General features: G+C 64.9%; 2 protein-coding genes across 4 annotated transcripts; one reads left to right on the forward strand and one right to left on the reverse strand.

The window, feature by feature from the left end:
* Positions 1-7,175: 7,175 nt before the first annotated feature.
* Positions 7,176-11,268, reverse strand: LSM7 (LSM7 homolog, U6 small nuclear RNA and mRNA degradation associated). Its single transcript, XM_057709560.1, has 4 exons — positions 11,221-11,268; positions 11,041-11,131; positions 8,840-8,911; positions 7,176-7,433 (listed from the first exon to the last, which is right to left on the reverse strand). The coding sequence occupies exons 1-4, from the start codon at positions 11,224-11,226 to the stop codon at positions 7,291-7,293; spliced, it is 312 nt and encodes a 103-aa protein (XP_057565543.1). The 5' UTR covers positions 11,227-11,268; the 3' UTR covers positions 7,176-7,290.
* An 89-nt stretch (positions 11,269-11,357) lies between these two features.
* SPPL2B (signal peptide peptidase like 2B) lies at positions 11,358-25,318 on the forward strand. Of its 3 annotated transcripts, none has more exons than XR_009049233.1 (15): positions 11,358-11,450; positions 16,311-16,430; positions 16,641-16,823; positions 17,201-17,290; positions 17,742-17,881; positions 18,473-18,615; positions 18,742-18,838; positions 19,650-19,766; positions 21,149-21,230; positions 21,938-22,012; positions 22,124-22,186; positions 22,265-22,364; positions 22,730-23,741; positions 24,117-24,277; positions 25,085-25,206. XR_009049233.1 is itself a non-coding variant. In XM_057709561.1 (15 exons), exons 1-15 carry the CDS (start codon positions 11,385-11,387, stop codon positions 25,313-25,315), a joined length of 1,749 nt encoding a protein of 582 aa, XP_057565544.1. In that variant the 5' UTR covers positions 11,358-11,384; the 3' UTR covers positions 25,316-25,318. The 3 variants fall into 3 exon arrangements, 2 of the variants coding, with proteins under 2 accessions (XP_057565544.1, XP_057565545.1); XM_057709561.1 differs by having other exon boundaries at positions 22,730-22,807; positions 25,082-25,318; XM_057709562.1 differs by having other exon boundaries at positions 22,730-22,807; positions 24,117-24,344; positions 25,082-25,204.
* The last annotated feature ends 1,044 nt before the right edge of the window (positions 25,319-26,362 follow it).

The raw sequence follows: 26,362 nt of genomic DNA on the forward strand, positions 1-26,362 counted from the left end.
GAGCTTGCCATGGGCCTTGGGGAACAAACTCTGCAGATACCCGGTACCCAACCTAGGCTGGGGGTCAGGGATGCTTTTCCAAGGAGGGGGCACTTGAGATGAGTCCCGCAGTGGGTGTGGGCTTAACGGATGTGGTAGCGGGGTTCAAACCACTTCCTGGCTGTGGAACTGTGGGAGACTCCCCTGCAGCCTCAGTTTCCACATCTGTAAAATGGGGACCCGAACACTGCCCATCTTCTAGGGCTGCAGAGACTCCATTCAGTGGCACAGGGGGACACCAGGATGCTTGGTGCCTCTGCCCAGCTTGCATTCATTACTCTGGAAGCCTGGCTGAAGGGCAGGATGAGGCCTCGGGCACTGCCTGCCTCGGGACCTTTGCACGGCTGTTCCCTCTGCCTGCCGCACCTTCCCCCAGACATCAGCCCAGCTCGCCCCTTCCTGACTCACGGCTCCACCCCTTGCCTCCTTCTGTCCCCTCTCTGCCTTCTCGGCAGTCTCCCCAATTAAGACACTGTAATTTACTGATTTATCTGCGTATCGTGGGCCCTGCCTTCTTCTCGGCTGCAGCTCCAGTAGACACATTGTACGTGTCTGGTAAATAGCGACTGAATGAACAAATGGTCCAGTGATGTTGAGGGCTGTAGGTTTTGCCCCCGGAAGTGGAGATTCTGGGGGTCTGAGTGGGGAAGCATCTTCCGCTGCCCTAAAACCACTGTCTTGCCTTCTCTCTGTCCTTGGTCAGCATCAACCTACTCCCTGTGCCGAGAGAGAGCCCGGGAGCACATAGTAGGTCCTCAGCAACCAATTAGAATGTGCACATGGGCTTTGCTCTTCCACTGCATTTAGCAGAGAGTGGGAGGTGGGCTCAGCCTCTGGTGGCCTCTTCCAGCGCAACATCCCTGGTGGGACGCTGCCATGGGGGCTGAGGAAGGCGTGGGAAGGGGATGCAGCCAGGGGTTCTGGCCTCCCAGGAGGTGGGGCGGCAGTACCTGGTTGCCAAGGTTACAACCACCTGCGATGGGGATGTTGCCGTGGAGACAGACCACCTGGGAGGAGAGGACGGCTCCAGATGGGGGAGCTGTGGGCGGGGCAGGGGGCGGGGAGGTGGCTGCCAGCGCCAGGGGCTTCCCTAGCTGCCCTGTGTCCCTGTAGGTGGGGGTGCAGCCAGCCCATGACTCTCCCGTCCTGCGTCCTCATGCCTGGGAAAGCCAGCAGGAACCCTTAGGTGGCAGCAATTATTTCTAAAATTAAAAGCCCTTCTCTTCTCTCCTTCTTTTTCTGGCAAGATGTGCAGGACTGGCAGTGGGGGCCAGGGGAGGGAGGGGGCATGTGGCCTGGGAGCCTCAGGTGTGGCCTCCGACAAGTGGCTTTCCGTCTGTTATGGGAGCCAGAGTCCTGGGTTTCTGGCAGGCAAGAGTGCAGAGGCATTGAGGCCTGGGGCTGCAGACCCTTGGGGCTGTGCCAGGTCCCTGCTGGGTGACCTTGACGAATGACTTAACCTCTCTGAGCCGCAGGAGCCTCATCTGCAATGTGGGAAACGTAACAACCGGTCCCTCGAGGGTGTTGGGAGGATGATACCGGTCTGTAGTATTCACAAGTCTGCCCCATCCACGGTAAACAGTAAACGGCTGGCGGTGAATGGTTAGCTGGTGTTATTTACTGAGTCAATACCTCCTCGGGCCATGCTTGGGAATGCTGGTCCCCAAACGCAGCTCCTGTCGCAAAAAGGGGCCCAAAGCCAGACTGCAAGGCAAACATCACAGGACAAACCACAGAGGGTGAGAGAGGCCCGCCGGCAGAGGGCCGGGGTGGGCAAAGGCTGGAGGGCCGCTCAGACGTGGCACTGGGGCCTCTGCAGCCGTCCTGTGTGGTCAGGCAGGGGCCTCGAACTGACACTAGCCCCTTGTGCAAGGCGGGCCCTAGAGAGCAGCCCCGAGTCCCAAGTAAGTGTAGGTCCCTGACGTGATCGACATGATTGATGTCCCTGATGTGATAAACAGTCTCAGGGCCTCCCTACGTGCACCCCGTGGAGCTTACCAACACCCCACTCTTTTTTGGTTGAACCGACCAACTGAGCCATCTGGCCTCAGCCTGGGGACCCTACAGCACACCACCCTCACGGCAGATACCATTGTGATCCAACTTAGGGCTGCTGGGGCCTGACTCACAGCAGGTATTTTCAGCAAGTAATTGTGATTCAGCAAGGAAATCCTGCAGCAGCACGCAGTTCCAGATTTTGCAAACAGGGCCCATCTTCGTCCTTCCTTTCCGACATTTATGGTTGATTTCATCTTCCTGTCCTATTGCACTGTTCAGGCTCTCAAGTACCACATCCACGGTGACTGTGGACATCTTTGCCTTGCCCCTGGTCTTAGGGGGAAAGCATTCAGTTTTTCACCATTTACGGTGATGTCAGCTGTCCGTTTATCACAGATGGCCTTTACCAGGTGGAGGAAATTCCCTTCTGTTTGCGGTTGCCAAGATTTTAACCTGAATGGGTGCTGACTTTTGTCGGATGCCTCTTCTGCAGCTATGACATGGTCACAGGGTTCTTTCTCCTTTCTTCTGTCAATGTGGTGAATCACATCGACGGATTTTCTGGTGTCAAACCAACCTTGCGTTCCTGGTATAGGCCCCACTTGGTGGTCATGACGGGGAATCCCTTGGATCCAATCCGGTGATGTTTTGTGAGGGATTCTTGCGTCTGTGTTCACGAGGGATGCTGGTCGGTGGTTTTCCTTTTTCTGCAATGTTTGTGACAGGTTTTGCTTGTGCTGCCTTTGTGTACCAGCTGGGGACTATTTCCTCCTCCTCTGGTTTCTGAGGTTGGATCGGTGTTTGTTCCTCAAGAGCTTCAGGATAAGTTCTGAATTAGCGTTGTCAGTACTTGCTGTGTGTGTAGGGGGGTCAAGGGTGACCCCAGGGTTTGGGGCCTCGGCCAATTGGGGAGTTGTGGGGATGGATCCTGCGACGGGGAAAGCTGGGGGAGGCGGCAGGCAGAAGGGGGAGCCTCAGCTTGGGGCAGGTTAATTTGGGGTTCCTCTAAGACACACAGTGGGTGTGTGTCTGGTGCTCTGGGGGAGACGGGGGTGGGGAAAGGGAACTCTCAGCCACAGGAGGGGCCCAAAGGCATGTCCACCTGGAACCCAGGTTCCTGGTCAGCCCCCCTCAGGTGGCCTGATCTACAAGCCAGGAGTGTTGTTTGCTGTCTGGGCTGTTCGTTCCTGGGTGAGGCCTGACCCCTGCTGGCTCCGGTCAGCATGGCTTGGGGACGGGGTGGGTGGGCACTGGTAGGGGGTTGGGTCAAGGAGCTGACCGGGCCCTGAACACAGGCAGAGAGCATGAAAAGACACGCGCTTATCAGCAGAGGACATTTACTGAGCATCAGAGCCAAGAAGCTCCCAGTCTGATGGGGGAGGGGGACACCTATTCCTGTGACAGTGGGGGCTCCGGGACGGGATCAGAGCTGGGAAGGAGGCAGGAAGCAGGAGGGCCAGACTCTCAGGGCATTGTCACTCTCACCTCGGCCAGCTGGAGCTCACAACAGCTGCCCCAGGGATCCAAGACGCCTCCCCAGCATTTGCAAAGTTGACAAAAGCTTCTTCCTTTTTCCTCCACATCCACGTCTGTGTCCAGGCAGGACTGGATTCCTCTCCTGCCTCACTGGCCAGGGGACCTGGAGGCGGACAGCTAGGTGCTGGTCGTCATGGGGGCTTCAGGGCTCTGCGGCATCACTGGTGCCCCCGGGTGGAGATGAGGGCTCCCCGGGGCTGTGGGTGGCAGAACCGGATCTGGGGACCTGTTCCCTCCCAGCTCCTGGGGCCAGGTGGGCAGGCGGCCCCTCCCCATGCGTGCTCCCCACCCATCGATCTTTGGGTCTCAGTTTCTGCATCCGCGAGCCAGGCTTTAGAGCACAGGGAGGGTGTGGGGGACAGACGGTGCTGGAGGCAGCCCGCCCCCTGCGTTAGAATCCCAGCTGTGTGACCCAGTACATGTTGCTCAACCTCTCTGGGCCTCAGCTTCCTCACCTGTGAATGGGGATAATGAAAGGGTTAGGGTGAGGCGGGCTGAGTGAACCGGAAGGTGTACGTCAGCCCGTCCTGTTACTATACTGGGGACAAGGCAGCTGGGGGGAGGGGCAGGGCTGACCTTCAGCAATGTCAAGATCCTGTCCACCTTCGGGAGACTCTGGAATCTGCCGTGGGGCGGGGTCCTGGGGCTCTCGGGCTGGTCTGGGCTCAAGCCGGGGTCTGACGGGGCCTCTGGCGACGTCTCCCAGAGCGGGGCCTCGGCAGACAGCACCTGGGGCCTCTGCGTCAGCACCTGGAAGCCTTGGGCCGTGGTGACCGTGGGTACGTGAAGCAGGACCGGCCCCCCATCCAACGGCTGCAGCCCTCGCCCGGTGTTCCGAGGCCTGCGCTGACCGTGGGCAGGCAGCTGGAAGGGCGGGATCCAGGCCGGGGTCAGGGGGCAGCCTCCCGACCGCATGGTGGGCTGGCCGGCGGGCTGCCCGGCTGGGGATTTATACCAGCGCCTGGGGGTGGGGGTGGGGAGGATGGGATCGGTGTCAGCAGCCAGGTGGCTGTGTCCTCATTTCTCCCTCTTCCTGCTTTAGTCCCCGCCTCTGTGTCTGCCTTTCCTAGGCTCCCTCAATCTCTCTCTGCGTCTCCCTCTCTGCTTCTGGCCTTCTCTTTCTTGGACTCCTTGTAAAATATTAAAATTTCAATATAACACAATGTAAGATATTAAATATTAAATTTCTCCTCATGAAATATTAAAATGTTAAGGACAGGCTAACACCCCCTTTGATCCTTCAATCCCAGGTCAGCAGGATCTTTCTAAATCCTTCTCTATATATTTAAAGGCAATGAAACATAAGATCTTCTTAAAAAGGATCATCTTAAAGAAATGGTGTTATCCCACGCACATGCTACACATGTATATATGTCAGCAAGTCTCAGTTTGTCACTGCATAACAAACATCCCCCAATGTAAAGGTTTAAAGTCATGTATTATTCCTTGTGCTTCGGTGGGTTGGCAGCAAATTTCCTCTGCTGGTGTCACCTGGGATAACCCAGGAGGACTCAGCTGCCTCTGGGCAGCATTCCAAGAGGACAGAGGCGGAAGCCACAGGGCTCCTCGGCAAAGAGGCTCTGAATGCCCACATCGCTCTTGCCACGTTCTTACCATCAAAGCAAGCCCCCAGATTCCAAGGGGTGGAGACACAGCCTCCCCATCCTGCAAGGGAAGCTGCAGGGAATTTATGGCTGCACCAAGAGATCTACATCTTAGTGAAAAGTCGCTTTGTATTGGTATTGGCCAGAGGAACCTGTGTTTCTCAGCAGGTCCCCCAGTGATGGGCAGCTAGGTTATTTACAGTCTTTTTGCGAGGTCTTAGTGACTGTCTGGGGGTGGATATGGTTCAGTGGAACAAGCTCATCTTACCCCACTTCCTGGGGAGTTCTGCCTGAGTCCCCGGGAGGTCAGGGTCTCCCTCTCTTGGGCCCCCACAGCACCCTGTTCTCATCCTCAGACCCGAACGCAAAGATCTGTGCTCTTAACCAGCTGGGCAGGGTCCTAGCGCCCAGCCGCAGAGTGGATATTCAATGGCTTTTCTGGAGCGTAAGAGAGAAGAAACGGGACCTCGGAGAGGGTGGCACACTTACTCTCAGCCACACAGCGAGTGGTGAAAGGAGATTGGGGCCCTAGACTTTGTAGCTACAGAGACCTTTTGCACTCATTAGCTGTGAGGTGAGGGGTGGGCGGAGGGCAGTCTGAAGCCTGAGGGGCTGCTTTGAGGGCTGCAGTGATGGGACAGGGAGGTGGCAGGGACCAGCCTTGCTTTCTGTGCAAGAGAAGCTCGGGGCTGGAAAGCCAGGCATCCTTGGCCTTCTGTCCTGGGCTCTCATGGGGCCTGATCAGTCTCCAGGTCCCACTGCTCCCCCACTCCATCCCTACCCCATCCTGGGATCCAGGTCCTTGGGCCCTCTGACCCTGAGGTCTGGGTCTCAGCCTTTGCGTCTCAGCCTCACACAGGACAGGCTGGGTGTGTGAAAAGAACAGGGGCTCCGGCGCCCAGGTTCTCGGTCCCTCCTCCTGTGACCCCTCTGCCTGAGTCCCAGTCCCCCAGCTGTTGGATGGGCACGGGAAGTGCCCCAAGAGCAGGGCGCAGTGGGTTGGATGTTGGCAGGCTGGCTGCATCCAGATTCTAGGTCACAGCTTTCCCTGGGGCTGTGACCCCAGCTAGCCCAGGGACCCCCCACTGCCCTACTGCCGGGGCTGAGGCCTCTGCCGAGGGGGCTGGAGGAGACAGGGCCGCCAGATGGCAGGGAAGGGGGGCGGGAGGGATGAGGAGCTCGCGGGGCCTGGCTACAGTCCCACCGCTAATTCCCAGCAGCAGGGCGAATGCTGCCCGGGCCACAGCAGAGCTCAGATCCCCGCGATAAGCCAGCTGCTTGCAGTTTATCTGGTGGCAACCATGGACAGGTAGCGTGGGGGCCTCCTGTGTGTCCCCAGCTGTTGGCAGAGGGGCCCTGGTCTTCAGTTCCCGCCAGGACAACTCACACTCACTCCTGGCCTCCCTCTTCCACTCACGCTCAGCCCTCCTGAGTGACAAATAGGAGACACGTGCCTGCTGTTAGCATGGACCGTCCCGTGGGGGCGGGGTCCTAACAAGGACACTGGCTTTAGGAAACGGGGCCAGGAGAAAGCCTGGCTTCCCGAGCACAGGGCGTGGCCAGCTGAGGGGCGGGGTAGGCCTGTCCTCTGAGCTGAGGCGGGAAGCGGGTTGGGCCGTCTCGCAGGTCTTGGGGCCGGGTGGACAGCAAGGCTCCGTCCGGTTTGCTCTCTGTGAGGTCACGGCTGTGCGGGGACGTACGAAGGAGCCAGCTTTGGGGGACCACTCAGGCCAGCATGGTGGCACTGAAGGGACAGGACCTGCTGCTGAGAAGGCTGCCTGGGGGTTCTGCACGGGCTGTGGTCCCCGGGGGGGCTCTGCAAAGGTTCGGGTGTCCACGTCCCATCCCCCTGCCCGGATGGCGCATGCTGTCACCTCCAAGCCCCCTGCCCTGGGCCCCGCCCCCGGCCGGTGCGCCAACTCTGCTGGGAGAAGCTAATCCCCGGGGCCCGGGTTTTGCCAGGACAGGGAAGCTGAAAGCAGGATGCTGGGGCTCCCAGACACGTGAAGTTTGCCATTTTATTAAGAAAACAAAAACATAAACTATACAAAAAGGAAAGTTCCGTTTCTGTGGGAGCCCGAGTCCGGGGCGCGGGGAGCGGCGGCCCCGGGCGCTAGGCGTCCTGCTGCTGGATGAAGGGGTTGGGGATGGCCTCCATGCCGTCCTGCGGGCAGATGAGCACCACGGAGGTGCCCCTGCACACCACCAGGCCCAGCTGCCGGGTGTCCTCCGTGAGCTTGTACTGGTCGTCGGGGTCTGCGGAGGAAGAGGGGTGGCAGTGAGGCGGCGAAGGCGCGGAGGCCCAGGGGGACTGAGATGCACCTGGAGGCAGAGGCCAAGGGACTCCCCCACCCCTGTGGACTGGTAGTCTCTCGCCAAGATGGACCACGAGGCTCAGGGAGAGCTCTGGAAACAGCCGCGTGCAGCCTGCCCTCCTTCTACAATGGGAACACAGCCTGGGGGACGGCGGGGACCGAGTTCTTGGAAAAAGGACCCATCTGCAGAATCTCGGAAGCCCTGCGGGGCCCCCATTCACCCCCGTGCCAACGGGCTGGTCACGGTGGGCCAAGGGACCCGGGGAAGTGGCAGCTCGCGGAGGAGAGCTCCCCTGAGGTCCCCGCGGGGACGCTTCCATTACTGTCACTGCACGATGTGGGTCCCCACTCCCAGACCCCGCAGGGTGACAGCCGTCCGGCCTGCCCCTCCCCTCCCCTCCTGGAACTGTGTGGATGCATCAGGGCCTCTGTCCTGGGGCAGGCCTGCGGGTGAGAAGGCGCGGGCTCATCCGGCGAGCGAGACACGGCCCCGGTGGGAGTGGGCTGTGTGCCTCCGGGGCCGCCCGGCCCTGGACCGTCCAAGCGCACGGCGCACCCCAGCTCCCTTGGTTTTCCCTACAGCCCCACAAGGTGAGGCTGTCCTTTTACAGGAAGCCATCTGCCCAAGGAGACTGAACCAGGATCCCAGTGGGGGCCTCTGGGCAGACCCAGTGGGAAGAGAGAAGATGAGGGCGAAGCCGAGTGGCCCCACAGGGTCGCTTCTCCCACAAAGAGGGCCTCTCCCTGGGGGCCCTCTGACACTTCGTGTGGCTGCATTAACTCTTCACCAGGGTAACCTGAGTCTCAAGATCGACAGTCCCTGCAGAGGCAAGACACCCCTTCTCTCCTAGGCCTTGCGTCCCCTTCCAGCTATGGTCAGGCTGAGCTGGTGAACTTGCTGGCTGATGGGCAGGGGCCGGCCTGATTGCTGTGGGGAGCAGTCCGGGGACTTGGGGGGACAGGGAATAAGGGGGAGGGCACCCTTTGTCAGCAGCAGGGGTTAACACACAGCGATAGCAGGAAGAGCCCCAGGGCAGCCGGCTTTCTCACGGGGTTCGTGGAGGGGAGCGGGGAGCATCTTTCTAGCCCCGGCGAGCACACTTCAGCCCCAGCAGGTGCGCAGGGTCAGCGATGAGTGTGTCTGGAAAATACTCCACATCTAGAGTCCCGAGATGACGGTCTACTGAGCCTCGCCGGGACGGTGGGAGATTAAACACGCCTGTCACCTGTATGGTCCACAAGGCACCACACATATTCACGGTCAGCAGCTGGGTGGCGGCTGAGAGGCTCTGGAACAGTAAGGAAGGCCCAGCAAGGACGCCTGTGAGCCGCGCTGGCTGCACCCACCTCTCATGTACTCGATGGTGCCGTCCAGCACGAGGTTGAGCAGGGGGTCGAACCCTTTCAGGATTCCACTGGCTTGTCGGAATCACCGAGAAGAAACGAGAGACGGACAGACGTCAGCTCAACGGCCACCCTGGGGCAGGCGCGAGCTGTGCAGAGTGTCAGCACGAGATCGGGGTGCGCCCACCGGCGAGGGGTCCCCCCAGCCAAACGCAGGGGTGGGAGCAGCCTCTCCAGGGATGGGACAGATGGGGACCAATGGGGAAGCAAGGGAAGGGCTCCCGGAAGGGGAGCAGTGACAGCTGACCCCAGACCACTACCACCAGAACACAGCAGGCAAAATCTGCTGGCGCCTGTTTTTTGTAAATAGTTTACCTGGCACTGGGCCATGCTCATTTGTTAAACGTGGCCTGTGGCTGCTTTCTTGTTGCAATGGCAGAGTTGACTAGCTGTGACAGAGACCGTCTGGCCGGCACAGCTGAAAATGTTCCCTGTCTGGTCTTCTACAGAACGAGTCTGCCAGCCCCGCCTGAGCGTGAGGCCCTGGCTCTACGTCCTCTCCCGCTCATCCCTCCCCTGCAGGATGAAGACCGTGATGGCACCCGCCTAACGGGGTCACAAATCCAATAACACACTCGGGCACTTGACCCCAGCCGGGGCAGCAAGCCCACACCTGCGGGTCCACCTGTGGGGGTGCTGAGGCAGGCAGGCAGGCAGGACGGACTCTTGGACAGAGCCAGCTCCCCCCCACCCTCCCCCCAGTGTGGGACAGGACCCATGATCAGCGTCAGTCTGTGGTCAGGCCGCAACAGACAGAGGACTTCGTGGATTTAATTAAGGTCCATGAGTTGGTCGACTTTCAGTGAATTTAAAGGGAGACTATGCTAGGTGGGCCTAACCTGACAGGTGAGCCATTAAAGGGGTAGCCCTTTCTGAAAGAAGAAATTTGAAAAATGAGATTTTCCTGCTGGCTTTGAAGAGGTAAACTGCCATGCTGTGGACAGAGTCTGTGGCAAGGGCGGTGGCAGCCTCTAGGAGCCAAGAGGGTCCCTGGCCAACTCTAGGCAGAAAACTGGGACCCCAGGCGTGAAGGAGGACCCTGGGCCTGAGACGACAGTCTCCTGAGACCCTCCTGACTGCAGCCTCATCAGAGACGTGAGCCTGAGACACCTGGAGTCTGCGAGCACAGGCACTGTGATATAAAAGTGTGTGTTCCTTAAGGGCAGAAAACGAACACAAGCGCCCTGAAAAGAGCCCCATCTCTCCGTGCATCCCAGAGCCAGCGCGGTGCCAAGCGTTTGCTCAGACTCAGATCCTCACTGCAGCGGTTCCTAGACGGTCAGGTGTTGTATTTTTAGCCCCTCTGATGCTGCCCAGTTACCCACAGCTCAGGGAAGGAGACACCCGGACCACTGTCTCACGAAACAAGGAAACTGAAGATCAGAAGCGGCGGAGTGAGTGACGTGTTGACCAGGTGCTCGCTAAGCGTCGGGAACCCCGTTAAACACGTTACCTGCCTTGACCCCGCAAACCTCACTGCCGCTGCCGAGGTGGGTGGAGACTGAGGCTCAGAGAGAGCAGCAACTTGCCCAAAGCCCCTCTGCCGCGGACGGCGCTCCCCGCACAACCCCGCAGCATCCCTCCAGCCGTCTCCCCACCAGGCTCCAGCAGGGGATGCCGAGTGAAAGCCTCGCGGGAGCAGCATAAAGCTTGCAAACCGTGACGGGCGCTACCAGCGACTTATACCAAAAGGGCCTGACCCGGGGTGGGGGTCAGGAAGAGCTCCCCACATCACTCAGGTGCAAAGGGCTCATCCTTCACCCCGGGACAACCGTGAACACGGAGATGAGGTTTGCTTTAAACGAATCCCGCAGGCGGCTTCGTGGAGACTGACCGTAGGGCCGTGGCTCTCAACCGGGGCGAGTCTGCTCCCCAGGGGACACGTCTGCGGGCGGCACGACGAGGGGGCTCCCGGCATCAGGCGGGTGGGAGCAGGACGGCCCCCCACGGAGGGCACCTCGGGCCCGGACGCCCGCAGCGCCGAGCCCGAGAAACCCTCAGGCGCAGGAGGACGCGCGAGGGGCTGGGGCGGCCGCCCGGAGGCACCGGCGCGCATCGCGGCCCCCGCGACCTCGGGGGCCTCAGTTTCCCCGCCGGCAGACCGGCTCCCGCCCCCGCCGCCCGCGCCTCCGCGCCGACCTCACCTTCCCGGCCCCCCTGGAACTTCACTCGAATCGTCTTGTCGATGTACTTGGACAGGTCCAAGATGCTCTCCTTCTTCTTCTTCTCTTTGTCCTGCGGGGGAGACAGGGCGCCGTGAGGCGGGGCGCGCGGCCGGACTCCGACAGCCCCGCCGGCCCCCGCCGGCCGCGCCGCGCGCTCACCGCCATCTTGCCGGGCCGCGTCGCTGTGCGCAGGCGCCGCCGCCGCGCCCTTTGACCCCTGCCCGGCGCGCGTGCGCGGACGACGCAGGGCGCCTGCGCGGCGCGGCGCGCCGGGGCGTTGCTGGGAAACATCTGCCGACGCCTGCGGCGGGGAACCCGGCGACATGGCGGCGGCGGCGGCGGCGGCGCTGGCGCGGCTCGCGGCGGCCTTCCTGCTCCTCGTGCCCCAGGTGAGGGCGGCGCCGACCCCGCCGGCCTCTCCGGCCGCGGTGCCCCGGCCCCTCGCCCCCGCCCCCCGCGGCCCCGCGCAGGACCCCCGCCCGGCCCGGCCTGAGGCCCGCTTGGGGGATCCGCGCCCCCCGCGCCGGGCCCGGGGCCCCGCCGTGACCTTGCGGGCCCGTTTCCCGTCCCCGCCTGGAAGCCCTTCCCAGCCGCCGCATCCCCCGGTCCCGGCCGGGTCTGAAATTTGGGGTCCCCGCGCGCTCCCGCCCCCGCCCCGGCCCCTGCTGGTCCCTCTCGGGCTCTCCAGCCGCCGCCGGGGACGTCCCTCTCTGGCTGCGCGGCCTTGGCCGGGGCGCTGCCCGTGTCTGAGCCTCAGTTTCCCCACGTGTGCGATACTATCCCCTTCCCCGTGGCGGTGGTCAGCTGTCCAGCGCCGCGCCCAGTGTCGGGCAGCGGCCAGGAGCCCAGCCCTGGAGTGGGCTCGAATCGCCGCCCCATCTTTTGCGTCCGTGACCTTGGCGAGGGAGTTCCCCGCTCTGAGCGTCAGTTGGTCGCCTGCAGAAGGAGGAAGAGTGTCCCCTGCCGAGTCAGCGACATGATGTTGGGGGTCATGAGCGCGCAGCACGCTACTTGTTTGTCGCTTAACCTTCAGGGTCTCGCGTTCCAGTGGGGGGCGACCGGGAGGTGGCTGATGTACACCTTCATAAGCGCGCCTTTTATTTCCACATCCTTCCTCTCCCCGCCAGGGCCCACAGCTCAGGAAATGGTCCATCCACCCCCACCCCCAGCAGCCCTACAGACTAGGCCGTTGAGGTTGACCCTTCCGCTCCAGCCCCCCCACCACCTCTGCTCCAGGCGGCTGGCATTCTCTTCGTGGCCACTTTTGTTCCCCCCACGTCCCCAGGAGTGCGCCCTTTCAAAGTGTGTCAGGTCTTGCGTCCAGATGCGAGCCTTCCGGTGGCTTCCTGGCGCATTTGGGAGGCCCCTCTGATCTGGCTGTCAGGAAGCGTCCCTTTCTTTCTGTCTCTAGCGCCTTGAAAGCACCGCGCTCGCTGGTCTGTGTTTCCCCGAACTCCCCTGTTATGTTTCTGGTCTCAGCTTAGCTGTCCCTCCCTCCCAGAAGCTCTCTGGGACGGCCCCTCCCCAGTTATGCTTTGCCAGCCCCCTGTACTTCCCCAGCCCTGCTCACTCATCTTCCCCAGCAGTCTGAGCAATGGGAGGTGAGGCGGGCGGAGGCGGGGACTTTGAGCTCTCCAGGTATGTGGGTAGAGGGTCACCGGAACACCACAGAAGCAGGGATGCAGTTGCCCTGTGAATGCTTTTCAGAAGCAGAGGTCCCCAAGGGGCTTTCTGAAGGATGAGTAGGCGTTTGCTAGGTCAAGAAGGTAGAGGAGGGTGTTGAGGTGATGGGAGCAGGGCTGGAGATGTGAGAGCTGATGATTTTTTTTTTCTGAGTAACATATTTATTTATTTATTTAAACTTTTATTGGAGTATAGTTGATTTACAGTGTTGTGTTCTAGGTGTACAGCAAAGTGAATCTGTTATGCACATACACATACCCACTCTTTTTCCTTTAGATTCTTCTCGCATATAGGTCATTACAGAGTATTGAGTAGAGTTCCCTGTGCTATGTGGCAGGTCCTTATTAGTGATCCATTTTACATATAGTAGTGTGTATATGTCAATCCCAATCTTTCAGTTCATCCCTCCCTCCCCCTCACCCCCTGAGAGCCGATGACTTGTTTGGAGACAGACGGTGAGGGTCCTGCAGCTGGCATGTATGAGGCTCCAGTGGTTACACCCCGGCAGATGTCACCCCAGTGGAGGTGCCCTTGCCTGGAGGGCCTCGGAGGGAGCCGCAGTGGCAGTGGCTCCAGGTGGGAGGTAAAGGGCAGGCTGGGCGTGGGGCCTCCCCAGGCTGGGGCCCAGGGGCGCGGACTGGACCGGTCGGAGTGGGGCGCTGAGGCGTTTGGACTTTATTCCCAGCTGGCTGAGGATTTTGAACTTCATCCCGAGTGTGGGGAGCCAAGGAGAGTGTGGGAGCCAGTGAGCGAGGAGAGCCCTGGGCCAGCTCCTCGCAGGACAGAAGCCGGGCTGTGGTTCTCCATGGCGCCCCAGTAAGGCCGGCTCCCCGCAGGCTGTGGCTTCTGGCTCGCGGCCCGAGACCCGGCCCCTGCCGTCCTGTGACCTGGGCGAGGATGGGAGCCTCTCTCCCGTTGCTGTGGGCTGTGTGGCGCCTGTCACTCAGCAGGTCTGAGCATGTGGGTGTCCTCCCTGCCCACCCCCTCACCTGGCCCCACCTCCACCTGCCCCTTCCCCCTCCAGTGCCCCCTCCTCCACCTGGCCCGCTCCCCTCCCCCACTCTCCTCCACCTGAACATCTTTTCCTAAGCTTCCCCGGTCCTAATCACCCCACATTCTCCTAGAACTCCCCAAGTGTTAGGAAGACTGCTCCCGTCCACATCCCTTCGCTTCCCTCAAAGACCCCTGACACGGATGCTCTCAGGGTCATCTTGAAGCATAGTTTCCCTAGACGCTCCTGAACCCGCTTTGTGACTGTGACGCGTTAGGGGGTGGCCTGTTGTGGGTAGCCCCAGCTGTTTCTCATTCTCCAGACTGGGATGGGCCGAGCTGGAAGTGCTGGAACGGGGCGGAGGGAGGGAGGCGGCCCTCACAGCCCTGGGCCCTTTGGAAGAACGCCGCTCCCTTCAACTCCCCAGGGGGGAGACTGTACTCACAGAAGACGGTGCTCTCTGGCGTTGGATACAAGCCCGGGATTATTTCTTCCTCTCTCTCTCTCTCTCTTTTTTCAAACACTGCCTAATAGTGGGGCCGAACAGGAATTAATAAGCCTAGACACTAGGAGGAGGGGCTGGTTTTATTAATTTATTTACTTTGGCTGCGTTGGGTCTTCGTTGCTGCGCTCGGGCTTCCTCTGTCTGCGGCAGCGGGGGCTCCTCTTTGTCGCGCTGCTCAGGCTTCTCACGGCGGAGCACGGGCTCTAGGCTCGCGGGCTTCCGTCGTTGCAGCACGTGGGCTCAGTCGTTGTGGCTCTCGGGCTCTAGAGCGCAGGCTCCGTCGTCGTGGTGCACGGGCTTCGTTGCCCCGCGGCATGTGGGATCGTCCCGGGCCAGGGCTCGAACCCATGTGCCCTGCATTGGCAGGCGGATTCTTACCCACGGTGCCGCCAGGGAGGAACCTAGGCTCACTCCTTAACAGAAAGCCAGTTGTGCACATTGTGGGGGGAGGTCTGTGAAGTGTGCTCTCGTGCTGCTGAGGGACATCTTTAAAAACAAATGCTTCTGGCCTTTCCCATTTTATGCAACCGACAGTCTTCACCAGCAACTGGGATCCCATAGACCAGGGCTCAGCAGTATTTTCCGCTCTCCGGGCCACGTGGCCTCTGTTGGGACTCCCCAGCTCTGCGGAGAGCAACATAGGCCTTGTATTCAGGAACCAGACGTCTGTGTTCCAATAAAACTTTACTGACACACACAGAAGGTGGACCAGATTTGGCCTGGGGGTTGGGGGACCGCAGGCTCCCTGCAGTGGCCTAAGGTGGGGGTGGAGCAGGGCTCTGAGCGGGGCTGACCCGTGGGGAGGGGCACAGGGCTGGGCGTGGTGTTTGGGGGCAGCCTGGTGGGGAGAACTCAGAAGAGGGGGCTCCTTGTCCTGCCTCTGGTCAAGGGAACAGGGTTGGCCCGACAGGGGCAGCTGGGGGATGACACCTTTCCTTCCTTGAGTGCTGGTGGCCACGCCCGCGTACCTGGCTTCTCTGGCACCCCGTGCCCTGCAAACAAGGCTTCACCGCGCACACCCAGCAGCCCATGTGGCTGTCAGCGCCTTGCTTCAGGTGGCAAACCAAAGCACGGGAGCAGACACTCGGGCCGCTGGGCAGGGGCGGCAGGGGCCCCAGCTTCTCTCTCCGGGTCCGCCGGCTGACGTGGGCCTGCGGGGAGACGCGCTCATGGAGGGCCCCGCCTTCTGAGAGCCGGTCTGTGTCCCAGGCCTGCTGTCGGGGCAGCGTTCCGAGAGCTCTGGGTCCTGCCTCTCTGCCTCGCTCTGCATTCAGACTCGGGGCAAAGGCCCCTGACGGCCCGTGTCCCCAGCCCCCGTCCCCTGCCATCAGCCGGCCGCCCTCGACCTTGCTCCGTGTCAGAGCGGGTGGCGTCCGCGGGGACTCTCCGCGGGGCCCTCCACGAGCAGCGTGCTGCCCGGCGGGCCTCGGCCGAAGGGACGTGTGGGCTCGTCGCCCTCCTGGGAGTAGTGGGCAGGGAATCCTGGGCACTTCTGCCGCCTGTGCCCCTCTGGGGCGCTGCTCTGCTCCCTTGGGATGTGCTGGGGAGGACGTCCTGGGGCCCGCGTGACCCTGTCTGTTTTGAAGCCTCCCCTGCCCAGAGCCGCCCTGGCCCTCACACCGTCCACGCCTTGCTGCACTCGCGAGCGGGGAAGGTCCAGGTTCCGACCCAGGGGTTCCCGCTGGCCAGTACCCCCAGAAAGGCAGGTGCTAGCTCTGCCTGGGGCCAGCTGGCCTTGCTGGTTGGTGGCCTGTAGGCCGTTTTCCCGGGAGCCTGTGGGGGAGCCCGGAACCTGCCAGGGCACTGCAGGCTCCCCGTCCCCTTCCTGCCGCGTGGCAGGGGCGTGGGGCACTTGTTCTCCCTGTAGTCCCGGAGGGCTCCCCCGTTCCTGCCATTGGAGCCGCAGGGCAGGGTCTCCCCGTGGAGGCTCAGCCCTGCCCGCCTCGTGCTTTCCACCCTGAGACGTGGTGGTCGTGCCCCGTCTGTGCTGTCAGAGGGCGGGCCCGTCCGAAGCCAGGCCGTGCCGCGGGCCAGCCCCGTGCCGGTTTTCTGACCGCCGCCCCCGTCCAGGTGGCCTGTGAGTACGGCATGGTGCGCGTGGTGTCCGAGACCGGGGGCCCCAGAGGCAAAGACTACTGCATCCTCTACAACCCGCAGTGGGCCCACCTGCCGCACGACCTCAGCAAAGCGGTGAGTCCTGGCCCCGGCCGGCCCGGGGCCCCTCCCCGCTGGCGCCCCTCCCGATGTAGGGTCTCCCTCCGCCCCTCCCCTGGGTCCCCGGACGGAAGGCCTCTGAAGGACGCGTCTTGCCGAGAGATGCCGAGGCTGGAGGAAGGCCCTCCGCTGGGAAACCAGCCTCCCTAGGGCTGCGGGCATAAAGGCCGCCCCCCGCCCCGCCAGTCTCTCCTGCAGGTGCGGGACTGGACCACCTCCGTGCTCTGCTCTCCAGCCGACCTCCCCGCCAGAGGCTTCAGCAACCAGATCCCGCTGGTGGCGCGGGGGAACTGCACCTTCTACGAGAAAGTGCGGCTGGCCCAGGGCAGCGGGGCGCGAGGGCTGCTGGTCGTCAGCAAGGAGACGCTGGTGCGGGGACCCTGGGGCGGGCGGCTGCCGGGAGAGGAGGAGTTTGGCTTCCTGACCGTGGCGGGGGGGCGGCCCTGTCCCAAGGGCAGTGCTGGGGCAGAGCTCGGGGGTGCTGTCTGAGGCGCGGGAGCCAGCCTCCCCGCCAGGCCCTCCAGGGCTGACTGGGGCCACCCAACCCCCTTTTGAGAAGGAAAGGGGGCTTTTCCTCCCCCAGTGGGAGGGGCCGAGCCCGCAGGCCTGCCCTCCCGGCCGTGTGCCCCTCCCCGCCTGGGCCCTGAGGACCCCGACAGGTACAGGGGACTGTTCTGCCCCCTCGGGGAGAGCGGGCTCCACGGTGGGTGGGCCCTGCTGAGCCATCTGACGGCCTACCCCGCCAGGTCCCCCCAGGAGGCAACAAGACGCAGTACGAGGAGATCGGCATCCCTGTTGGCCTGCTCAGCTACAGAGACATGCTGGACATTTTCGAGGTAGGGTCCCGCCTCCCTGCAGTGTGCCGGTGGGCCCACGGGGCTGTGAACATCCGGGGTGGAGCCCCCAGCCCTGCCCGCACAGCAGGGCTCCTGAGGGTCACCCCTCCTCGCGCCCCCATCAGACCCACGGCCGGCCCTGTCTGGCCGGAGGCCTGTTCGTCTTGAACGTGGGAGTTGGGTCTGGAGCAGGCGCGCTTCAGCACAGAGACCTGGGCATGGTCGGGCCTTCCCCCCAGGGGCCTAGCCTCAGCCTCCCGGCCGCTTCCCAGGCCGCGTCTACCCTCGTTCACTCGCGCGCCTGGGTGTGGGGTCTGGGTCCCACCCGTGCTCGGGCCCCCGCCCTGTGTGAAGCTCCTCCAGGCAGAGCCCGCTTCCCTGGGGTCCGGAGCGGCGGGCGAGGGCCCGGGTGAGCCGCCCCGGCCTCAGTGGCACGCGTTCCCCGAGGCAGACGTTCGGCCAGGCGGCGCGGGCGGCGCTGTACGCTCCCAAGGAGCCCATGCTGGACTACAACATGGTCCTCATCTTCACCATGGCCGTGGGCACCGTCGCCCTCGGGGGCTACTGGGCCGGGAGCCGGGACGTGAGGAGGTGAGTGCCCGCGGGTGTGCGTGCGTGCCGCCGGGCGGCTGTCACGCTGGACAGACGGCCACGAGAGGGGCGTGTGCGCACCCAGAGAGCCTTCCGGCAAACAGCCGCTGCGAACACCCAGGAGACCCGTTGGAAGGCCTCGAGGGCCCTGCCCCCACGATTCTGTCCTGCCCCCAGGATTCCGGGCCCAGCCGGGGGTGGGGGGTGGGGGGACGTCCACGGGAGACCTCGCCCCGGTAGCCCAGGGAAGCCTGTGGCGGGGCTGGCCCGGGGTGGCCCCCACGGGACCTGCAGCCTTCCTCCCCTTCCTTCCCCACCACGGCTTGGCCCTGGGGACCGGAGCCCCACCCCCGGCAGTCCCCACCGCGAGGACCGCAGCCCCTGGCGCCGTCCGTGAGGGCCTTGGGGCAGGGATGGGCTCCGTCGGGACCCAGGATACCCGGTGGGCGCGGATGGAGGACTGGCCGGCAGGGCAGGTGTCGGGGTTGCACCCGGGCCACTGTCCTCTGCCTGTCCCCCCACCTCCGCGGCCCCGGGCCCCGGGCGCCGTGCAGCCGGCTGGCCGGCGCCGACCTGTCCGTGCCTTCCCAGGAGGTACATGAAGCACAAGCGGGACGACGGGCCCGAGAAGCACGAGGACGAGGCCGTGGACGTGACGCCCGTCATGATCTGCGTCTTCGTGGTCATGTGCTGCTGCATGCTGGTGCTGCTCTACTACTTCTACGACCAGCTCGGTGGGCACCGCGGGGGGCGGGGGGCGGGCGGGGCGGCCCCCCAGGAGGGGCTGGGGGCGGGGCCGTCCTTTCCCTCCCCCTGGGGCGGCCGCGCCACCAGGCCGCGCTCACCGCCGCCCCCCGCAGTCTACGTCATCATCGGGGTCTTCTGCCTGGCCTCCTGCACCGGCCTCTACAGCTGCCTGTCGCCGCTGGTCCAGAGGCTGCCGCTCTGCAGGTGCAGGTGAGCCCCCGCCGCGGCCCACCGCCGCCTCCCCAGCCTCCCTGACGCCGAGGGCCCTCGGTCTCCAGAGCCCGCCGCCCGCCCGGCCCGGGGCACGCATACAGGTGCCCACGCACGGCCCGGGGCACGCGGCGGAGCGGCGGTGCAGGCGCGGCTCTCGGGCCCGGCCCCTGGCAGGCCTCTCTCCCCCACCCCCTCCCGCGTCCCTTTCTGGGTCAGGCCCCGTGGATCCCTCGGAGGGGCTGCACCGGGCGGGGACGGGGGGCGTGCTGCTGGCTCAGGCCCCGAAGGTCCCCTGCCGTCAGGGGCCTGCTCGGGTTCTCACGGGGCGGGTGGGAGACGGGAGGGTTTAGACGAGGTCCGAGGAGGGTCAGGAAGCTTGGCTCAGGAGGGCGAGCCCTCTCCGGGGGCCCTTCGCGGGTGAGGGAGGGGCCTGGAGCAGCCCGGGCCGCAGGAGAGGGCTCGCGGCACGGCTGGAGGGCTCCCGGGGGCGGGGTCGGCTTAGCGACGGGCCCAGGTCTGCGCCCCCCCCCCTCCAGGGCGCTGCTTCCACCGTCCCTGCCCTGCCCTTGGGACCCTCCCTTCCAGGAATAAGAGTTGAGGGACAGTGTCCGTTTAACAGCGAAGGGGGAAGGGGGGACCAGGGGCCGGCCCCTGGGAGCAGAGCCCCCCCGCACGGCAGGAGGAGGACGGCAGGAGGATGGCTGGGGAGGCCGCAGGCTTTTGGGCGGGTGTTAAGCTGACCCCTCGGGTGTGGGGCAGCCGCGGGGCTGTGAGGGTCAGAGGTCCCTGACGCCCCGCCCGCCCACAGGGTCCCGGACAACAGCCTGCCCTACTTCCACAAGCGCCCTCAGGTCCGCATGCTGCTCCTGGCGCTGCTGTGCATGGCTGTCAGCGTGGTGTGGGGCGTCTTCCGGAATGAGGACCAGTGAGTGCAGCCCCGGTGACCGGGGCGGGGGGTGGGGTGGGGCTGTCCTCAGGTGACCTCCCCACGACTCCGCGAGCTGCCCGACCGGGGCGCCTGGAGCCGGGCCAGCTCCCGGGTATGAAAAGCCCTCCTGTCAATGCTCAGGACGCGCTGGCCACACGCCGTCCAGGCCCGGCCCTGCGGCTTGTCCGGTGCCCGGGACCTGCGATCGCAATCTGGGCGTGAGGTGCCCGGGCAGCGAGCCGTGTGCTCCGGGGCCGCCTGGCGCCGCTCGGCCGCTGCCCTGCCGGGGCGCCCGCCGCTCAGCCAGCCCCACTCCTGCACACACCCGCCTCCCTGGGCTGGCAGCCCCCGCTGCCTGCCGTCACTGACACCATCTGGCACGTTCTCTGAGCTTCTCCCGGGCAGCTACACGCTCTTGGCTGTGTTGCCATGTGGAGCCACAGATTTCACTGGCAGAAGGAAAACGGGAAAATATTTTCAGTCCTTTGTACACAAAGAGAATACGAACTCCTCGCGGTTAAATCCAAGCCAGGAGGCTCGCTCGTTCGCATGAAATTAGAACAGGCCACGGTTTCTGCCACGTCTGGGCGCCCGCGCGGCCTCTGTTCTCAGCAGCGTCCGGGCCCAGAGAGGGTCTCGACCTGCACCCAGATGACGCTCTGATGAGTAACTCGAGGGGCAGGGAGGAAGGAGCCGGCGGTGGGGCCGTTTCCCAGCTTTAACTTACAAATTCGGAAGTGGCCCCGCAAGGGTGGCCTCTGCTTCTCGGAGCGCCAGACCGTGTCCTCAGGCCCCGGGCCCCTGTTTCCTGAGAGAGTCTGTGTGGCATCTGGCTGGGCGGGTGCGAGTTTTGATTTTCTAAGTCATTTAAGAGATATTTTGGGAGAGTTCCCTGGCGGTGCAGTGGTTAGGACTCTGCGCTCTCACTGCAGGCGCACAGGCCCAGTCCCTGCTCGAGGAGCGGAGACCCCACACGCCCCATGCCCCAGGCAAAAAAAAAAAAAGAAAGAAACCTTTTTCTTTTTCTTTTTAAAGAAATCTGGATTGGGTAGATGCATGGTCCCCTCCCTCCCACACTCCTGCCCCGGCCTGTGCTGTGGCGGGAAAGCTGCTGTGGCAGGGGGACAGGCCTCTCTCTGGCCTTGTGGCGTTGGGGTCAGTTCACCCCCTGCTCCTACTGCCATTGCTGCCCTGCCTGTCCACCCCCCGGGTCTTGGGACCTCAGTCACTGCCTCTGTCTGCATGTGGGTCTTTGCAGCTCGGCTGGGCGCTGGATGGCTTGGACTTGGCGGCCAGGTGGCTGGTGGGGGTGGCAGGGGCAGCAGGCGGAGGCCCTTGGTGGAGACCCTGCCTGAGGGTGAGGCTGTGCTGCCTTCCAGGTGGGCTTGGATCCTTCAGGACGCGCTGGGCATCGCCTTCTGCCTCTACACCTTGAAAACCATCCGCCTCCCCACATTCAAGGTGAGGGCCCCTCGGGGCCGGGGGAGCTCTGCGGACGAGGGGACGGGGCCTCTTGGCGTCAGCCCAGTGCCCGCCCACCCGCCCCGGGCCTTCCACTCTGAGCCTGGCCCCGCGTGGGCGGCGCGGTCTTTGCGCGTCTGTCCGTCCGGTCACCTCCCTGGGGACGGGGCTGAGGGACTGGCGCAGAGCTGCCTCCCAGCGTGGCCGCAGCGCCCGTGACCGCGTGGCCACCCCGCGGGTGCCGTGGGGCCGCCTCCTCCCTGGTGATGGCGTCATGCTGGCGAGGTGAAGAGAGGAGGGAAAACCAGATGGAACCAAGGGGCCGGAAGCGCAGGGCTCAGGCGCAAGCACCCACTGGTGCGGGGCCCCGGGCGGAGGCCCAAGCCCAGCAGCAGGAACCGAGCAACGCGCAGGCGCAGGCGGACGCCCGCTGCCAGACCTGCGGCCGCCCAGTCGCGGCCGTGTCTCTCGAGCTTCCCATCGGAAACTCGGAAGCTCAGACCTCTGTCCTCCCCGGGCCTGGGCCCGGCCTGACGTTGCCTCCAGGGCACCGAGGGACCGGCTGCGGCGCTCAGACTTTCTCCTAGAGGCTCGGTTCCCACAGGGAAAGTCTGAGCCTCGTGAGGGGCGGGGAGGCACCCCGGGGGGCCGGGCGGGGGCGGGGCGAAGCGGGCGGGGCCGAGCAGCCCTCTGGACGCCACCCGCAGGCCTGCACGCTGCTGCTGCTGGTGCTCTTCACCTACGACGTCTTCTTCGTGTTCATCACGCCCTTCCTGACCAAGGTGGGCCCCGCGTGCGCCGCCCCCGCCCGGCCCCCGGCCCCCCCCCCCCCGACGCGGCCCCCCGCCCGTCCGGCCCCCGAGCCCCCCCTGACACGGCCCCCCTTCTCTCAGAGCGGGAACAGCATCATGGTGGAGGTGGCGACCGGGCCGTCGGACTCGGCCACCCACGAGAAGGTGAGTGCTGCGGCTGAGGCCCTGAGCGAGCCAGTGAGCGGGCTGGCGGGTCACGGAGACGCTGCCCCTTCTCCCCAGCTCCCCATGGTGCTGAAGGTGCCCAGGCTGAACGCCTCGCCGCTGGCCCTGTGTGACCGGCCCTTCTCCCTCCTGGGCTTCGGGGACATCCTGGTCCCAGGTACCGGGGCTGGGCTGGGGCGGCCGGGTGCCCTTGGGGGTGTCGGGCCACAGAGGCTGGAGGGCAGAGGCGGAGCTGCGCTGGTGTGGCCGGGCGGCAGGGAGGTGGCCCCCTGAGGCATCGTCCCGGCTGCACACACCTGCCCACGTCGCCAGGCCAGCCCGGGGCCCGCCGCACTGCCCCTCCCCCCACCAGGTGGCCTCCGCGCTGGGGTTCGTGCTTGGTTCCCCGCTGAGTCACGGGTGGCACCGGGCCAGCTCCCTCCTGAGCTGGGGAGGAACGCATGGCCCCGGGTCCCCCTGAGGAGGCCCCTGGTGCCTGGCTGGGCTGCGGCCTGGCCTCTGCCCACAGCCTCCCTCCCGCAGGGCTGCTCGTGGCCTACTGCCACCGCTTCGACATCCAGGTGCAGTCCTCCAGGGTCTACTTCGTGGCCTGCACCATCGGTAAGCCCGCCGCCCGGGGGGCCCGGCCTCACCCGTCCTCCGGCTGCGGCTGCGGTCGGGGGACAGGCCTGCGCCCGTGTCACAGGCCTCCCTCTCACTCGCCTCAGTGCTCCTTGTTTTTCTTATCTCTGTCTTTCTTTTTGCCCCTGTCTTCTATGTGTCTGTTACCAAAGCCATTTACACCAAAGAGTTTTTTTCTCACTTCCTGTTGAGTCCAGTTGTTTCTAAAAATGTCCAAACCAGTTCTCTTGTCCTGCTGGGTCAGCGCTCCAGGAGGAGTGGGGGTGCGGAGTGCACAGGCCCCGCCGCCCGGCCCGGGTGAGGGGAGACCCCTCCACGGCCCCCAGCAGCGCCCGGTGGGCGTTGGGCCGTTGCCGTCCACGCCTTCCCACGGGTTTCTGCAGGTCCAGGTGCAGCCTCCCCACCCCTGCCCCCGGGTTCACAGGCTCCGTGATGAGCCTGTCCAGGTGGACCCGCAGGGCCCTTCTCTGTGAGAAGCAGAGTTTGGCAGGTTGTTCTGTAGTCGAATCACTCCTGTAGGATACGTGGCTGGTGCACGGCCGGGAAGCGGGCACTCCCTGCGCAGCCCCGTCGCCTGGCAGCAAGGGAGCAGGGGCAGAGCAGGCAGCCGGGCGCGGAGCGGGGGCTGGAGGCGGGGCTCTGCAGCGCGGAGGGGACGTGCCAGTGAACAGGGCCTTTCCTCGTGACTGTGATAATGGCGCGTGCGCAGCTGCGCCCGGGCTGAGCCCTCCAGCGCCTGCTCGCGTCTGCCGTGTCCTGCATCCATCCTCGCGCTCTCTGTGCACGTGCGTGTACGTCTGCACTCACGCAATCGTACATCACACACGCTGTTGTATTCTGAATGGGGAGCACCGCGTGCAGACACGCCTGCACCCCTCAGTGCGTCCATGGGGTCACGACTCCGTGATGAAAGGTCTGATTTCCTCATTGTGTACCTGTGTTCAGTTCAGATGATTTTCCTAACTAGAGGTTTATAAAAATGAGATATTGGGGCACCTCTGCAGCTCCTTCTCCAGCCACTCCCGGGATTCCAGACCTTCCCGCAGCCGCCGCCCCCTTCCTCTCCCCAGTGTGGCGGCGGCCGCCCCTGCATGCAGCCTCATCTGCCCCGGCGGGCGGGCGGCCGGGCGCATCCTGGAAGGTGGGGAGGATCCTCTGGCCCGGCTGGTGGGTCACGGCCACGGCCCTGGCGCGCACGCTGCCTCTCCCGTGCCCGCACGCGCGCGGAGCGTGGGTGTCCGGGCCCCGCCAGGGTAACGTGCCGCGTGTGTCGTCTCTGTCCCCGCAGCCTACGGCATCGGCCTCCTGGTGACCTTCATGGCGCTGGCCCTCATGCAGCGCGGCCAGCCCGCCCTCCTCTACCTGGTGCCCTGCACGCTCGTCACCAGCTGTGCCCTGGCGCTCTGGCGCAGGGAGCTGGGCATGTTCTGGACGGGCAGCGGCTTTGCGGTGAATACCAGTTTGCTATGACTGTCTGCGAGAAATAATAGCCTAATAAGCCCTAACTAGAGTTAAAGTTGAGTAAGACCTCCTAGTGTTACCACTAAACCCCGCAGCCCGCGTCCCCTCTGTCTCTAGAAGGTTCTGCTTCGGGTGTTGTGCGCCCGCGGCTGCGGGGGGTGGGGAGGGGTGCATGTGCTGGTGGCGCTGCTGGGGGGGGACGCCGCTGTCCCCCTGCTGGAGGCCGGGGGGCCCCCCGTTTGGTTGGACTTGGGCTTCCGGCTGTTTCTGCGCGGAGGGGCGGGCGGGCCTTGTGGTCTGAAACAAGCAGAAAGGGACGGAGGGCGCTCCTCGGGCAGGGCAGGGCGACCCGGCGTCCGCGTGACTCCAGGACGCTGCCGGCCTGCGCCTCTCTCCCGCCGTCAGGCAGCCCGTCCGGCCCTGATGGGGGCTCTGAGCACCTCCGGCGTGCGTGTAACTTGTTCGCGTAGATGTGAACACGCCTTACACGTGGAGTGACTTTGTGGCCCCGGGGCTCCAGCTTCCCCCACGAATCTGCGACAGACAGGCCCTCGGGAAGGCTTGGGCTCAGCGCCCGCCGCCCCCAGAAGTCTCCTTCCCCGCGGGCGTTGGCTCTGCCGCAGAGCGGGTGGACAGGTTCCGGAGGGAGAACGAGCCGGAGAAGGCAGGGTCGGAGCCTCCGGGGGCCCCGGTGTGGCGGTGGTTGCCGGTCGGGGAGGGCGGCTTCCCCCCTGCCCCCCGCGCCCCGCGGCGCCGCCAACCCGGGCTCTCCTCCCTCCCTCCGTCCCGCAGAAGGACCTACCTCAGTCGCCGTGGGCGCCCGCCTCCGCCACCGCCGACGGCCCGCAGCCCCAGGCGGACTCCGACGCCGCCCCGTCCCGGCAGCCTCCCGGTCAAGAAGCGGCTCCGTCCCCGCCGCCCGCGGAGCAGCCCCCGGAACCGCCCGCGCCCGAGGGGACCGGGGCCGGCGCGCGCCCCCAGGAGCCCGAGAGCCCCGCCGGCCTCGCGCGCGGCCCCTCGGCCTAGGAGGGGGCGCGGACTCGGCCCCGCGCCCCGGGACTGGACCCGCGCGGCCCCCAACTTGGTGCTCTGGTCTGGCCAGTGCGCGCGTCCCCCTCCAGCCCGGTCGCCCCCCGGCCCCCAGCGCTGCCCCGAGCTCGCGCGGCCGCGAAGCCCTCCGGTCGGCTGAGGCCGCCCCCGCGCGCCCCGCGCCCCGTGGAGGCGGCGCCGGGGAGGGCGGGGCCGTCACCTCCGCCCGTGGCCGCAGACACGCCCAGTTTGGTGCTTACCCTGCTGCTGCTTCCCTTCGGGTCCGGAGGCCGGACAGGGCGGGGCTCTGCCTCCTGAAGGAGGGCCGCCTTTGCCCACGGGGCCCCGCGGAGTTTGGACTCGGGCCGTCCGTCGCCGGCTGGGGGTGTCTGGACCGCGCCCCTGGGTTGGGGGCCCGCGGCGAGCCGCCGAGCCCTAACCCCCGGCCCTTCCATGGCCGGGAAGCGCCCGGGGCCTGTGCTCCAGCTCCTCCATGTTTTCATAAACGGCCGCGACTTTCTGAAATTCTGGAAGTGTCGCCTCCGGGGTGCGAGTCCCTCGGGCCGCCCCGTGAGGGGCGGGGCTGGCGCCAGGCCGGTGGCCCCATCTTGCCTTTCCGCTTAGAGGAACCCGGCCCCCACCCTCACCGCGGGCACCTGCACGCTCAGCCCCCCATCTAGCGCTCGCACCTCGGCCTCCAGCTCCAGCACGGGGGGCGGGGAGCTTCTGGGATGTGGGAGGGCATCCTGGAACTGGCGTTATGTCTTCTACCTCACGGACAGGGTTCTCTGAACCTCACGACGGAGATGCCGCCGGCCCCCGTGTCACCGCCTGGCGACGCAGCCGATGCCCGGACAAGCGCCCGGGCCTGCCAGCCACCAGGGTCCCGGCCTGCTCCTCCCCATCCACGACGTGAGGGGAGGCACAGACCCCCGGCCCCATGCTGGCTCTGTGTCCCTCCCGACCCGCTGCTGCTGTGCTGTAGACAGCAGGCCGGGCCCAAACCATGATCCATTCCAAACAATACCAGCGCCGGACAGACTC

Source organism: Hippopotamus amphibius, chromosome 15 (genome assembly GCF_030028045.1).
Source record: "Hippopotamus amphibius kiboko isolate mHipAmp2 chromosome 15, mHipAmp2.hap2, whole genome shotgun sequence".
NCBI classification, from domain to species: domain Eukaryota; kingdom Metazoa; phylum Chordata; class Mammalia; order Artiodactyla; family Hippopotamidae; genus Hippopotamus; species Hippopotamus amphibius.